We start from the raw sequence: 16,457 nt of genomic DNA, 5'->3' as shown, positions 1-16,457 counted from the left end.
CAAGGAAGATCTTGGTGTTCAAGTGTCTTCAAACAACAAGATCACGTCCAGATCTACGTAGTGTTTAGTTCCTAACCGAACCCGAAGAAAAAGGTGAGTTTTGGTTAAAAAGGTTAAGTATTACGGTCGAATTCGACATGCAAACTGATAGAACGATAGATCGGGTTGTAAGATGTAAGAAAAACATAAACTTGGTGAGTTATATCCTCACACGTATGATATAGGACAAAAAGGTGATGTTCGGACCTCATAAAACACGGGTATACAAAGTTGGTACAACCCAAAACCTATAAAAATGGTAAAATCAGGTCCTAAGGAAGAGTCACGGAGTAATTTGGCTTAAAATGGAAAAAATGAAGAAAATGAGATATTTTCCCATAAGTCGATTTCGCATCGCATAGCCATGAGAAGCGAAATCGATATTTCGCATCGCACAGCCATGCGAAGCGAAAAAGTCATGCGAAGCGAAAAAAGTCATGCGAAGCGAAATTCCATGCAAAGCGAAATTCTTCCATGCGAAATTTCATGAAATTCGTTTTCTGATTCATTTTTGGTAAATGACTGTTAATGAAAATAAAGTTTTTGCGAAATTTCATGAAATTCAACCCCAGCCAGGGGCTCTGCCCCTTGGACCCTGCTAGGGGCTGCCGCCCTAGACCCCGCTACCAGGGGCGCTGCCCCCAGACCCCCGTTAGTTGAGGGTTTCATTAACTTAGATGTAGGAAGTAGTAGTAATGGATAATTGACACGCGTAATGTATTGTACAGTTAGCCGTGCACAACTAAGGAAGGGTATTACCGTTAACAGCGAGAGAAACCGACTCCAAGTGAGTTCTAGCCCCTTTATCTGTCATGTTTTTGGGGCTGTGTGCATACTCCTATATGGTAGATAATACACTTACTTGATTGGTAAGTGTATGATACGTGTATGATTGTGTATTGAATGTATTGTTACATAATGATTGTATGAACGAGTATGTATATATATATATATATATATATATATATATATATATATATATATATATATAACTAGAAGATACGTAAAGTATGCCCGTATGATAAAAGGTATGGTTATTCGAGATAGAAGGGACCAAACCCTCATAATATCTGTGATGTTAGGGACTAGATCCTCATAATATCTATGATGTTAGGGACCAGACCCTCATAATACTGTGATGTTAGGGACCAGACCCTTATAATATCTATGAAGCTAGGGACCAGACCCTTATAATATCTGTGATGTTTAAGATAGAATAGCTTATGGTATACCATTGGGTTTTATGAAAAAAAGTATGTAAGAACGTATGCATGTTTGTAAAGTATGTATGAAAGAAGTGATAGTAAATAAGGTATGAATACGTATCTCCGGACTCGTATGAGTATGGTATGAATGTAATTGATTAACTAGAACTCACTCAGCGTAGCTGATTTATTGTATGCACACAGGCAAATAGGTTGAGGCAGCTGGCTTGAGGAGGGACACATGGCACGAGCTAAAGAGACTGGCATCCATGAAGAAGTGTCATGACTATTTTATGTTAATATTTATGAAAAGACAACTTGTATGTTAAGACATGATTTGATGTTTTGTAATGTAATGCATGAAGTTTTAATTATTCCACGAAAGTTTTTATTAACTCTGATTTTAGAACTGTAGTTATGAGTAAATCTGATGCAGTTTCGACTAGCAATCAAATGGCTCAAGAACAAAATGATTTCATTCAAACGATTCGAAACGAATGATTCAGTTAAGAAGCTTAAAGCTTACAATTTCTTTGTTAAAAATAATCAACTAACTAAATAAAAGACCTAACAATCTTATTTATAAATAAAAATAAATATTTGGGCCGAGCCGAGTTAATGGGCCGGATGCTCCTGCATCATACTCCCTCTCTTGAAAAAAACTCGTCCTCGAGTTTTGCCTCTTGACCAAGCCACCGGGGTCGAATGGAACATCAACCCGATTCTCATTTACTATCACCACGAGCTTCCCAAACAATCCGTCTTTACTAATCGTCTCACCCAACTCAAAACTTGTACCACCTGGGTCGAAGGGAGCATCCACCTTATTACTATTCATCACCACCATAATCTGTCGAAATAGTTCAACTTCATGTGGGTCGACAGATTTCACTATGACCACAAACCTGGTTCGTTCCAGCACCGCTTTAAGCGACGAGCAAGTAGTAACAGTAGGAATATTGAATTCAAAGGGAATAGACTCCGATGAGATTTTTTGAGCCTTGTCTTGCGGTTTACTAGTCTTAAACATAGGGCCACTAGTTAATCGGTTAGGTTGATTAGCACGAGTACTGGACTCTTTTAATCTATCCATGTTTGTGATTTTTCTAAAACCATTCAAAAGCCCACTAGTTATATGAGTTTGGGGAATTAATTCCATTTTTGGCTGAACTATGAGATTCACCAATCCACCGTTTGGCTTAATTTCTTGACTCACCTTTTTAAGGTTTCCTTCATTAAATAAATCCCATGAATTAGATGAGTCACCACGTTTCAAATCCGCATGCACCGCACATGAATTATCATTGCCATCTTTTCCTTTCATATCTTTTGCAACAATATTTGCATTAATTAGATTATCCATTTCCATTTGAAAACCCCATTTTTTTTTTGTCAAAATTCAATCCCCGCAGAACTTCCGGTAAATTAGTAGGAGTTTTACCATTTGAATATTCGCTCAAATCCTCTTCCTTTAGAAAATCCGTTTCATTCGGCATGAAAAAAGGGATTACCATATGTTCCAATTGAGTCCCACCCCTAATCATTGGACCACACAAATCTTCGAAACTGCTTCAGCATCAATAACTGTAGCATGATGACCATCAACGGTTAATGTATCTCTTAATTCATTTGGAGAACAGTTACGAATGTCTGACGTCATATTTGCACAATCCAATACTTCTTTTTCATATACAATAATCGAACTTCCCGTCATCCAAAAATACCAATCCTCGTCCCGGTAATCATCATACACGGACGGAGAATTAGAGATAGTGTCGCCACTGGGAGGATGCTCCTCATTCCCGAATGACTCGTCCCAGACGGGTTCCTCCGGTTCTGTTTCCTACCATCTTGACGATGCCTTAAGATCTTGGATTCTTTGCTTGAGTCGCCGGATTTCGTGTTGTAACTCAAATTAGTAGATATTCTGCATCATACTCCTCATCTTCGTAAAAAAACTCATCCTCGAGTTTTGTTTTGAAACAAAGCCACATGGATCGAAAGGAACATCAACTCGCTCCTTATATATCAACACCATGACCCGACCAATCCGTTCAACTTTGCGGGTCGTCTCACCAGGCTCTAAGCTCATACCACCTGGGTCTATCGGGTTGCCGGATCTCTTCACCTCCTTCTCCCCGTCTTCGGAAAAGACTCGTCCTCGAGTCTTGAGAACGTTGAAAAAATCATTAACAACCCGAGATAAAAGACTGGATTCGTTGCTCTTATCATGCTTAATAAACCACCCATGAATGTTGCTTGATAATTCTTGTGGGCGATGTCTAGAACCCCTCCCCACATGGACTCCAATCCGAATATCCATTCCATAGAAGCCATTCATATTTCCATCACCAATTCCATAATTATTATCATAACCTTCACATGGTATATTTAAATTATTAATATTATTATCGGTAAGTATACCAACAATTTTTGCAACCTCAATCTTCTCATCTTTTATAAAATTTGCATTCTTGATACATCCCATATTTTGTGAATTCAGTTCGGTAGGAGATCCGGGAGTATAATCCAAAATATTCAAACCTTCCTTATTATCACATGCAAAAGTCAAATCTTCCAATCTGATGGGTATTCGTATCTCAATGATTCCAATCTGACCACCATGAAACATGATGGAACCACTGGTGTTAATCAAATGTTCGTTCCATAAATCAGTTGTAACAGCAGTCGACATCATTGAATACTCCGACATCTCCTTAATTAATGAGCTTCTATCGATACATGTTGTTTCATCTGTTGCATCAAGATCAGACCTGAAAAGAAAATCAATTCCGGGTCTGTTTCCTTCCACCTTCTCATCCTTATAATTATCAAATACCTGTGGCAAATCATAGCTAAAACCGCATGCGAAAGGATTCAACTCTTTGCCTTCATAATTATCAAAACGAGGAGGTGAATGATAAACAAAATCGACATGGACAGGATTTTCCTCATCCGCGGGTAACTCGTCTCCGACAGGGTCTTCCGGTAAACAATACGGACTTATTGGTTCATCGAACCGAGGTTGGTGACGGCCAAACGGATGCTGCTCTCCGTCGCCACCTTCGTCCTAGACGACGGTGCTCGACTAGGTTTCTGCCTTGCACATCTCCCGTTGTAACACGAGATCGCGGACTCGTTTTCAGAGCCGGTGGATCTCTTAAAGATCGCGGACTCGTTGTCGGAGTCGTTTGATCTTCTTAAGATCCCGTGGGTCGGAACATACTCCACCGCTGCCTCGGTCGGCGACTCTGCGAGTAGGACGTCGGTCTTCTCCACGGGCACATGGATAGAAAACACTCGTGTCGTTGCCTCTGTCGGTGAATCTACGAGCAAACAAGTATTCACGTTCATGTCGAGCCATTTGAGAACCAAAAGCTCTGATACCAACTGATGCAGTTTCGACTAGCAATCAAATGGCTCAAGAACAAAATGATTTCATTCAATCGATTTGAACCGAATGATTCGTTTAAGAAGCTTAAAGCTTACAATTTCTTTGTTAATATAATCAACTGACTAAACAAAAGACCTAACAATCTTATTTATAAATAAAAATAAATATTTGGGCCGGGCCGAGTTAATGGGCCGGATGCTCCTGCATCAAAATCCAACATCAAAGTAGGGTTACCGAGAAAGGGGCCTTACAGATGATGGCCGGTAAAGTCTCTCCTTCCCTCAAGAACACGTATTTCAGGTGTTTCGGGAGCTCCTTTAATTCAATAGCCGGCAGACTCTCCAATGATGGTTTCAACTTCGAATCAATAATATCGGGCAACCGCTCTACCTGCTGAGACCATGGCGGTTTCCCAATACTTGCAGCATACAACTCCACTGCTTTTTCTTCTTCTTGCAACTGTAAGACATGCTCAATTGTTTTCCTGCAACAAATAGCAAACTCCTCTGTGGCATCATCCTCACTTTCGTGAGGGTTCAACCCATCAAGGACTTCAGTCGCGAAGCATTCATCACTCACCAGAGGGTTAGACACGTTTGAAAACACATTAAGCCGAAGATTCTTATTACCAAAAGCCATGTCCACTACCCCGGTTCTACAGTTAATTAAAGCATTCGCGATGGCCAAAAATTGCCAACCGAGAATCACATTTGGTTGCCGTTTCGGGTCAACCGTCACGTAATCTAGAACCATGAAGTCAACTGGGTAATAGAAATCTTCAATAATCACAGTCACATCGGTCACAATACCCCTAAGAAGCTTGAGTGTCAAATCGGCCAACACCACGGTGGTGTCGGCTTTCCTAAGTGGACCAAAGTCGTATTGGTCATACAAGCTTCCAGGGAGAATACTCACCCCAGCCCCAAGATCTAACAATGCCCTAGTCATTTTAAAATCGCCCACTTGAATGGGTATAATTGGCGTTCCCAGATCTTGTAGCTTGGGTGGGAGGATACTTGTCAAAACCGAACTCACATTTGCAGTTAAGTCAACTTGCTTGGGCAACTTGTGAGTTCGTTTTTGAGTGCACAAGTCTTTCAAATATTTAGCATATGTAGGGACTTGTTTAATTGCATCTATGAGGGGTAAATTAATTTTTACTTGTTTAAATATTTCCCACTTTTCCTCCTGCTGTGGGCCCTTCTTTCTTAGTGCCGATGAGGTCTCGGGGTTCACCAATGCCCGAGGAAATGGAACGGTTTTACTCGTTGAGCCCGTTTCCTTGGCGTTTGGTGTTTCCAGTTTAATTTCAGTTTTAGTTTTATTATTATTTTTCTGTTTCAGTTTATTTTTTGGTTCAATTTCGACCTCATCGTCACTCTTCCCATATTCCCCCAAGTCCTCCACCATACCGTCAACAACAGGTGGTGAGCTACCCCATTATCATATACCTTTCTTCTTCTAAGGGTACTTACCTGGTTGACATGGGTAATCTTACTGTTTGAAGAGCTGCTACTCTGATGGCTCGGGTTCTTCAAGGTATCACTCGGCAATTTGGATGGATTTCTCTTCAAACTAGCCAATTCCTCAGAAAGTTAGCTTACCAGTTTATCCCTCGAAGCATTAGCTTTCTCTTGAAGCTCCAGTCTCTGGTTCATGCTTATATTCTGAACCTCTTGATCTGTCTTCATCTGCTTCAGAAAGTGCATCACATCCTTAATCGACTCTTCCTTAGTACCTGAAGAACTCCCTTGCCCTTGAGCTGCTCCTTGACTCTGCTGACCCTGCTGATAACTCTTCTTATAACCCTTATGATAACCCCCCGACACCTTTTGATTGTACCCGCTTTGACCATTACCCCTCTCATTCCCATACTGTCGCTGATTTGACTGATAACCTGTTTTTGGGAATTACCTTTAAAATTCGGGTTTTGTTGCGTGGTCGGGTTCCCATAACTGAAGTTGGGATGGTTTCGGAGACCCGGGTGATAGGTGTTCGAATTCATATTCCCGTTATTATACCGCTTCTCACCCTGAACGAAATTCACCTCCTCTTCTTCCTCTTCTTCGTCTTCCATCACTACTCCACAAGTTGCCACCACATGGCCTATTCCTCCACAACCCACACAAACTGGACATTCCTTTCCTGACTTGCCTTTCTCCTTCGTACCCACACCCATCAACTGATCTAACTTTCTCTCCAACCTAGCCATACGATCATCCGACTCACCACTATCCACGGCTTTCACAACAGCCCTTTTTACCATGCGGTTTGATTGAGCTTGTCTCTTCGAGTTCATTGCATGCCGCTCTAAGCGTTGCCAATCTTCATTTTCTTCATTGGTCAAAAACGACCCATTGGTGGTCGACTGAAGATCACGCACATCACCACTCAACAACCTGTCATGAAACGCTTTAATCAACTCCCATAATGCAATCTCATGATGAGGACAAGTTCTTAACAACCTCTTGAATCTCGTAAACGCTTCAAGAAAAGTCTCACCCGACCCTTGTTGAAAATTTATGATAGAGGTTCGGGCTTCGGATGTTCTTTGCGGTGTGTAATACTCATCCAAGAATTACTGAGCCAGGTCTTGCCATATGTAAATACTTGCTGACGGTAAAGATAAAAACCACTGCTTCGCTAGATCTTTGAGACTGAACTGAAAAACCACTAGCTTGACTTCATCGGCAGTGAACCCTTGACTTGAGATGGTGGCACAAATCGCATTAAACTCGCTCAAGTGTAAGTATGGCTCTTCTGATGCCTTCCCATGAAAAGTAGGCATCCCGGTCAGATTACTTTGTCTTACTGAAAATGTTCTTCCTTCTCTAACCGGGATAACAACGGGAAGCGGGTTCGTGGTCATTTGTGGAATGAAGTGGCTTTGATCTCCTCGAACGGGCGGTGGAACAAATTCCCTCGGGACCCCATCGTCAAGTTTGTACTCGGGAAATTGCGGCACGAGAATCTCTTGTCTTCTTCATTCTCGTCGGTTTCTTGGTGGTTGAGCTCGTTCGGGTGTTCGGTTGCGGGGGGGGGGGGAGCGGTCTACTCAAACAATTAATTTTAAAGACTTAAATTCCAATAATAAGTACGGGTAAGTAAGGTCGTCTCCACAAGAACTCAAGTAAAGTGCTAATTTAATATTACTAAATTAATTATTAAACTAAATGACTTTGTAAACGATATTAATAAAAATCATTCATTCTAGGCTTGGTTAATATGATATTTAACTTAATCCCAGATTCATTTATCTTTATTACGCAGTAATTACTAAACCTAGTAGTTTGATTGTGATGGCAAACGATACCCTAACCGAATTGATGACATAATTGAACTCGGTTTACCTAATTACCAACTTATGTTTTGATGTGTTGTAAACACACGTATATTCTGCATATTTTATCTACGTATTATATTATTTTTTATATGTTTTAACTCGTTTTAGATAGGTTTTACATACATTTATTAATCTTGTAGGTTTTGGGTAAAAGAAAGGAAGAAACCAGGACTTTTCGAGCATTCTACGAGCCTTTTACGCATACAAGTTCAAGACAAAGCTCAAGGCCCGGCCCGTATGCATCATGGAGGCCCAAATCTTACATTATAATATAATATATAAAAAATAAAAAAAACCCTAGAGCTGGAGGCAGCAGCTGCGATCGCAGCAGAGGAAGGAAGGAAGCAAAGAAGAAATTTTTTTTCGGCTAGGGTTTGAAGGTTGTGGCGGCTAGGGAAGGAAGAAGACACAAGAACCAAGCCTCGGGATCATTCATCACTGTTTTTTACAGCCGAGAGCAGCCCCGAATCATCATATCCTTACATCTTTTCTATTGTTCATACACTTTTAGTTTTTTGCTTAATTCTTGAATTGTTTTGCAAATACTTGAGAGATTGAATTGTTTATGATTAGAATTGATTGTTGGATGATTGTTAAGATGATTGGTATGAGTTTTATGGAGTTTTTAATGAGTATATGCTGCTGTCCAAAAAATATGATCGGCTAATCTTGTTAGTTCTACCTAGGGATGATGATTATTGTTAGTGTTTGATATGTTTTATGGATTGTTTGATTGATAGACTTGAATTGTTATTGTAAAGTTTGATTTAGACATGAAATAGGTTGTGGTTAAGGGCTGGAAATTTTGGTAATTCCTTGCATAAACCCCGTGTGTTGGTTGATTAGTTTTGTATTATTGATCGGTGCATTGTTTGATTCTAGACTTGGTGTTTAGGGTTTGTTTGCGGTAGGTACCACCGTAGGGTTTTGTTGCGTGATTATTTGGATTAAGTACAGCGGTTAAACACCTTCTTTGAGACCGAGAGGTGATAGGAAGTTAGGGTTGTCTCATTGCCTTTGCATGCTAGAATAAGGATTGCGCGAGAGCGAGTTTGTTTCTTGTCAGGTTTAGGTGTTTTGAGCGACTAGTTGATCTATTTTGGTTTAAGTTGAATTGTTCCTCTATCCTTGGTTGTGTAGTATTCATTGCCATTAGGGTCGAGTGTTGGTGAGACCGAGAGGTGATCCTTCATTAGAACACGTTAGCAATTATTTCCCGATTTGGTCGTTTTTGCCGATTTTGAGTAATTAGGGTTTATTGAGTGAGACCGAGAGGTAATCCAGTGAGCCCTAGTGATCCTTAGTCGTGTCATCTTTAGGGACCGGTGTCTTGAAGTCATTCAATCCATTAGCTTGTTAGGCCTACAATTTGATTCAGATCTAGGTAGACGTTTTCCTCCATCCTAAGTTAACACAGTTAGTTTTCCGTTAAGTTATCTATTTTTGGGTAAGTTTTGTCAGTCAGTTAGGTTAGTCCAATTAAGTAATTAAAAAGCAAAAATCAATTAAATATTATTCTATGGTAGGTCTTGTCTAGGGTTAGTAATCGTTAGCGTCTTACGTGTCCATGTGTTCGATACTCGGACTTCCTAGGTCTATACTACTTGCGATCGGTACACTTGCCGGTTGTGTGTGGTTTTAGGATTTTCGTTTTAATATTAAAGCTTAGTTGTGAGGGTCATTATTATAGGGTTATTAGACACACATCATGTTTTTTAAAACCAATTAAGAGACAATATTTGATGATCAATAGTTCAATGACACAAGAGTCTAACCCTAAGTGTTGATGAACAAAACCAAACAAGTGATGTATTAATTAATACTCCCAAACACAAATTGTTTAAATAATTAAGCAAGACCAAAGCAATAACTCAATCAAGCTCTTAAACATTAGTCATATGAATCTGGTCAGAAGTTAAAATACAAAAAAACATAGCCTAGAATGAACACGGGAACTTAGCCGAACATCGACATATCGATTAAAACACTTATCTTGATGAACATACGATCAATGATGGAACCGGAAATTTCGCGATGGATGAAAGTCGTCTTAGAACACCTCTTCTGCCTTTGGAAGTCGTGATATTTCGAATAGGGTCGAAAAATGGTTTATATAGTGAAAAACCCTAACTTTGGCCGACTTAAGCATCTTCGCGACGCGCGAAGATGATTTGGCTTGCTCCTTCGCGTCGTGCAAAGGACAAAATAGTCAAGCCTGGTTTCTGCAACTTCACGTATTGCGAAGTTGTTCCTCCTGCATCTTCGCACCGCGCGAAGGTGCAATTTCACCAGAAAAATTATTTTATTCTCTTTAATGCCTCGTGATGCGTGCACTTCCAATATCTCACTTCTAGGTATTCATTCCAAGCCCGTAAATATCCTTAATAAGCTCCATAACTTCCGATTCCTTAAAAACACATAACAATGCTTGAAATACCAATGTTCATTCATTTATTAACCTAAATATAACTAATTAATATATAAAATTAACTAACTTTTACCCAACCATCATCACCTGAATACATTCATTGGTAAAAGGCCATCCACCCTGTCACCAATTAAAGAGGAAGCTCATCTTCTGAATACTCATTGTAGGAATACCCCTAGCCCATACACAACATTTTTTACGAACAAGACTTGAACTGGAGCCCCACTAAAGAAAGTCACAAGGATACCGCTATACCACCGTTCAAATTCCTATTCCTGTGTCACATAAAAGTTTTAGGTAGCGTTTGGTATGCAAGAATGAGATGTGGAATGGAATGGACCATTACGAAGGAATGAAGAAAAGTGTGTTTGGTTGGCTAAAGGAATGGAATCACCCATTACCTTGTCCATTCCATTCCCTCTAAAACACCCAAAATTCATTCCATCCACACACTCCCCCCTGTTTTTTTTTCATTCCATCCCCTCTTTCACCCTACTAATCTCCACCACCCTCCCACTATTACCGTCGATCACCGTCACCACCGCCACTCACCACTAACGCTACCCCCACCACCGCCTACTACCACCAGCCCCACCCCAGCTGCCATCGACCACCGTTGTCGCCTCTGACCACTGTCGTCGCCGCCGACTACCAACGCCACATTAACCATCCACAACCACCACTGCCACCCACCATCACCGTAACCTACCCACCACCTCACACTACCACCAACCCACCATCGTCCCTTCTGTTACAGCCAACCACCACCATCGCCACACCACCTGCCACAGCCAACCACCGTCACTGACCACCGCCAACCACCGTCACCAATCACCTCCCACTCTCGCCATCTCCGCCCACCTCCGCTCACCACCATCACCACCGCTTACCTCCAATTTTATTTTGTTCCCTTTTTTTTTTGCCTGACTAACAACATCAATTAATTATTCATTTCATTTTTAGTTTTCTAAATGGTAACCAAACAAGACAATGGAATGGTAATGATCTATTCCATTCCTTTGTTCATTCCATTCCCTCATCCATTCCATTCCCTCGTCCATTCCATTACCCCATACCAAGCGGGCCCATAGTTTAAAAGAAAAAAAAAATAATAAAAAAAGTAAAATAAAATAACCCTCCTAGTCTTGTCTAGTTATTATTTAATAAGTAGAAGCGAGCCAACACATTTGGACGCAATTGTTTGACTGGCCACCATTGTTGTTGAGACTGGACCGGACTGGCCGGTCGAACCGGTCCGACCGGGATTCGGTCCACCGACCGGTCCGGTTCTATATACTCGCTCGGCTGCAAGAGAACCAGCCGATTCGAACTGGTTTGACTGGTCGGACTGGAAAACCGAACCAGTTGAACCGGTTTTCAATGAAAAAAAATATTTTTTTTTTTGAAAAATCATATTTCCTGCACGACCCGTCTTTTTTTTACCAAATTTGTTCGGACTGTCCGACCGGTTCAACCAGTTGAACCGGTTGGCTGTACGGTTTGGTGTCCGGTCCGATTATGAAAACATTGCTGGCCACCCTTATTTATTTATTTAGTTAGCATAACAGTCAGTAAGTCACCGGTGATCGGAAATGGAGACAACTGGCACCAATGTTACTATATCGCCTTATCACTTAATATTCAAAGGCTTAACACTACTTCCGGTCTCTTTCTACCTCTTCATATCATTCCTAGTGTCCCTCATATTCCTTTACATTCTACTCCTGAAGGCTGAAGAAGCACGATATGAATCTGAGATGATCCAAGACGATGTTCCCCGATCTTCGAGATGAACGAACCACGACTTCGACTTCGTCTCCAGTAGCTCGAGATCTGCCATGGAAATATGGGGGTGTGGAGGTGACTGCTAAGAGTTTCCTCTTGTTTATAGACACAAAAATGTATGTAGAGGCCAAGTGTCCAAGAAGGGATCCCCAAAATAAGAGATGAAGACCCTTATATAGGAACTCCATGGCTACCATCATGAAACCATAACCGTATTGGGCCAGGCCCGGTTAAGGGTTAACTCCACAACCCCCTAGCCTATTGGGCATTGGTTATTAAACAATAATAATATAACAAATATAATATAAAGCACAATAAGTAAAAGGTCGTGCCGGGTATTTAGGACCCTACCTCCACAAGTCCCCCTCGTCCAATGCTGCTCCTGGGCGTGCAAGCGGTTAGGTGGAGTTCTGGACTTATTAGAAGCGCTTGTACGGTTTTTCCGACCCGGTGCTTCCCAAATGTACTTTTTTTCATATATGTCTACTTTGCTTCGGGTTGTAAGAGGTTTTAATCATGATGGCGTGTTGAGCGGAGTGGAGCGCGTCCGGTATATGGAGCGTGTCCAGCCTTGTGTTCGGCGCGAGGCCATATGGGTTTATAAGGATTCCCAACCTTTAAGTTTGGTGCATAGCCGTGCGGGTTTATAAGGATTCCCAACCTTTAAGTTTGGCGCGTGGTATGGGTTTATGAGGATTCCCAACCTTTAAATTTGGCGCGTAGCCGTATGGGTTTATAGGATTCCCCACCTTTAAATTTGGCGCGTAGCCATATGGGTTTATGAGGATTCCCAACCTTTAAGTTTGGCGCGTAGCCCGTATGGGTTTATGAGGATTCCCAACCTTTAAGTTTGGCGTGTAGCCGTGCGGGTTTATAAGGATTCCCAACCTTTAAGTTTGGCACGTAGCCGTATGGGTTTATGAGGATTCACAACCTTAAAGTTTGGCGCGTAGCCGTGCGGGTTTATAAGGATTCCCAACCTTTAAGTTTGGCACGTAACGTGCGGGTTTATGAGGATTCCCAACCTTTAAATTTGGCGCGTAGCCGTACGGGTTTTATGGGGATTCCCAACCTTTAAGTTTGGCGCATAGCCATGCGGGTATATAAGGATTCCCAACCTTTAAGTTTGGAACGTAACCGTATGGGTTTATGAGGATTCCCAAACATATGTATTCGGCGCGTAGCCGTATTTTTTTGCATTAATATAAGCACTAAATAATTTTTGTGCCATTTCATGCAAATCTTATATACTCATACTTTTTGTTTTGTTTTATTTTGTTTGTTAAAACAAAATCAATATAGACGAAAAGTTTGAGGTTGTTTGTAACAACTTGTGTAGTAATTCGCTTACTTGGGGAATTTGCAAACATGTGAATGCAAGGATCTTCCATAGCAGACTTCAACACTTGTTGTACTTGTAATAAACCAAGGGGGGTAGAATGTCAATATCTAAACCCTTACTTTACTATCATAATAAATATGATGCAAAAGTTTAGGGGCTATTTTGAAATTTTGGAAATTAATTCCTTTTTGTTGGAAAACCTATAACATTCACGTGTCACTCATTTCCATATTGCCTTTTCTCTTTCCACTTCTTCTTTGTGTTTGAAAATCAGGGTTATACACAAAAGACTATCCCATAAAGAACACCATTGTGGCGGGTTGATCAACAACATTTTGTTGGTTCGTGGTGTGATCCGCGGTGATCGATGTTGAACTCTCGGAGGGTGTAAGAGACCCGCGATCCGCTGGAGCATGTTCATCACTCATAGCTGTTGTAGTTGATCCGTCAGTCCGCGATAGCCAAATGAAAACTGTCGTCGTTCGTTGGTGACTCGTGAAGACTGGAGTTAGTCCACCGCGAGTGACGGAATCGATAGTTAGTGCTCCGGAGTCTCTATGTCATCCGTGGTGACTAGTGATCCACCGGCATTCGTGACTGAACCGCGACATTCATAAGAGATCCGTGGCGGGAGAGTTGGTGTGCCGACGCACGCATGGCAGGGTATGCATGTTATGCGTCCGTGGGTGTCGGGATTGACCCCTCAGAACCCTGCTCATGTCATGCCGAAACAACCCGTTAAAGCTTTGGTCGTGGGTCGCAGAAGCCAGAAACGAGATCCGTAGCTTTGTTTGAAATTTACCCGTCCGCAGCTTTTCTTGCTACCATCAGAGGCAGGCGGCGCTTTGGTCGCGGCCCGCGGCGCGTGCATGTGGTTAGTGGTGACGGGGTGAATGTCACTTCGCGAGGTCCATAATTGATACGCCAGGTGTTTCACGTGGCCATAGATGATGGAGCTTTCATAAGGTTGCAGAGGCGACTCGCGTCGTTTTGATCCACTAACTTGCATTATTGACCTGCGAATGTTCATAGGTGACCCGCGGCGTTCATAAATAACCCGCGGTTATCGTTGTTCGTTCAACGGAGTGTTGATCCGCGGTGCACGCAAGCATGGAGGCGGATTGGTGATCCAAGGTCGCGTATGCATGGCGGCGGAGTGGTGATCCGCTGGCGCGCATACATGGTGGCGGAAAGTTGGTGCGCATGCATGTCGGAGAGTTAAGCGCGCATGCCTGGCTGCGGAGTGGTGATCCGCGGGCGCGTATGCATGGCGGCAGAAAGTTTAGCACGCATGCATGGAGGAGAGTTGAGCACGCATGCATGGCGGCGGAGTGGTGACCCGCGGGCTAGCATGCATCGCGATGGAAAGTTTAGCGCGCATGCATGGCGGAGAGTTAAGCGCCCATTCATGGCGCCGGAGGGGTGACCCGCGGGCTAGCATGCATGGTGGCAGTTTTGATCCCGGAGGTGTGCATGTATGGTGGCGGAATGGTGATCCGCGAGCGCTTGCATGGCGGCGGAGTTGTGATCCGTGAGTGCGCATGCATGGCGGCGGAGTGTTGGTCCGTGGACGCATGCATGGCGGCGGAGTCGTGATCCGCTAGTGCGCATGCATGGTGGCGGAATGTTGATCCGCTGGCGCATGCATGGCGGCAGAGTCGTCTGTGCAAAACCAAAGGCATGGAGTCGTCTTCCGACCCATATGGTGGTTTCCGCGGGCACGCATGCATGGCGACGGAGTGATGACTCGCGGGCGCGCGTGCATGGCAGTGGAGTCTTTTGCATAAAACCAAGGTATGGAGTCGTCTTCCGACCCACGTGGTGGTTTTCGCGGGCGATGGCGGCGGAGAGGTGACTCGAGGGCGCGCCTGCATGGCGGCGGAATGTATCATCCGCGGTGCATGTTGAATACATGGTGTCGGAGTGTTCATCCGCCTAAGCTTTTTTGGGAGCTTTCTCGAAGTACTCCGAAGTCGGAATGACTTGACGTATCCCACCTTTGGCCTACCATGATGGTTGATGGTACTGGTATAGCATACGTGTGCATCGCCTCGATTGTTTTCCACATGGCATGATCATTAGTGACCTTTCTTGAACCCACACATGACCGTGCGATTGACGGAATTGATCCGCCAGAACCCCGCATGTGAACGTCGTTGGTATGCTGATCCACATAAATGAGCTATCGTAAGTTGCTAAGGCCAGTTTTATGCGACAGTTCATGGCATATCGTCGGACGACGCGGTAAATGACCACCCTCATGTTCTCCAATGGGTGTTCACGCTGTACAACCCTTTCCTCTTTCTTCCCTTTTTTTTGGACCTGATGTGAAACGAAAGGACAAGGGTCTGACCCCCCATTTTCTTCTTATTATCATTATTATTTAATATTAATATTAATGAAAGCTGTGACCAGCCTATCATCTTTGACTTATTTCATAGAAAAGTCATCTGTCACTTTGTGGATCGAGAAATTGTGAAAATATGTGTATGGATCTGGATATAATCTTCTCTCTAGAGATTTTTACCTTCAAGATAGAGTAAATCTGGACATCGTAGTCGAGCCCAGTTAAAACCATCACAGATCACGAGGCTTGTCCGTCCGAATCAGGTAGCTTTCTGGATCTACAAATCTTTTTCAACATCATTTTTGCACAGATCTGGAAGCATCTTTTAGATCCATGAATCTTTTTGAGCTTTAGTAGAACAGATCTTGAAGCTTTTTTGTAAACTTTCAGATCTGGATTTTCATTAGAAGAAAAAATCATAGATCTAGAAGTTTGATGAACAGATCTGAGAACCGAGACGAAAATTGAGATGTGGTTTGTTGCCGGTCCCACGGATGGCGCCAATGAAGAAGCACGAAATGAAACTAACCTGATCCAAGACGATGTTCCCCCGGTCTTCGAGATGAACGAACCA

General features: G+C 42.6%; 1 protein-coding gene across 1 annotated transcript; it reads right to left on the bottom strand.

The window, feature by feature from the left end:
• Window positions 1-4,857: 4,857 nt before the first annotated feature.
• LOC143607217 (uncharacterized) lies at window positions 4,858-5,586 on the bottom strand. Its single transcript, XM_077082745.1, has one exon. It carries the CDS (start codon window positions 5,584-5,586, stop codon window positions 4,858-4,860), a length of 729 nt encoding a protein of 242 aa, XP_076938860.1.
• Window positions 5,587-16,457: the final 10,871 nt, after the last annotated feature.

This window comes from Bidens hawaiensis, unplaced genomic scaffold, assembly GCF_021521415.1.
Source record: "Bidens hawaiensis isolate Kalapana, Puna unplaced genomic scaffold, B.hawaiensis_p1.1 tig00080426_1, whole genome shotgun sequence".
Classification (NCBI taxonomy): Eukaryota; Viridiplantae; Streptophyta; class Magnoliopsida; order Asterales; family Asteraceae; genus Bidens; species Bidens hawaiensis.
This window is presented reverse-complemented; position numbering and strand designations above follow the sequence as displayed.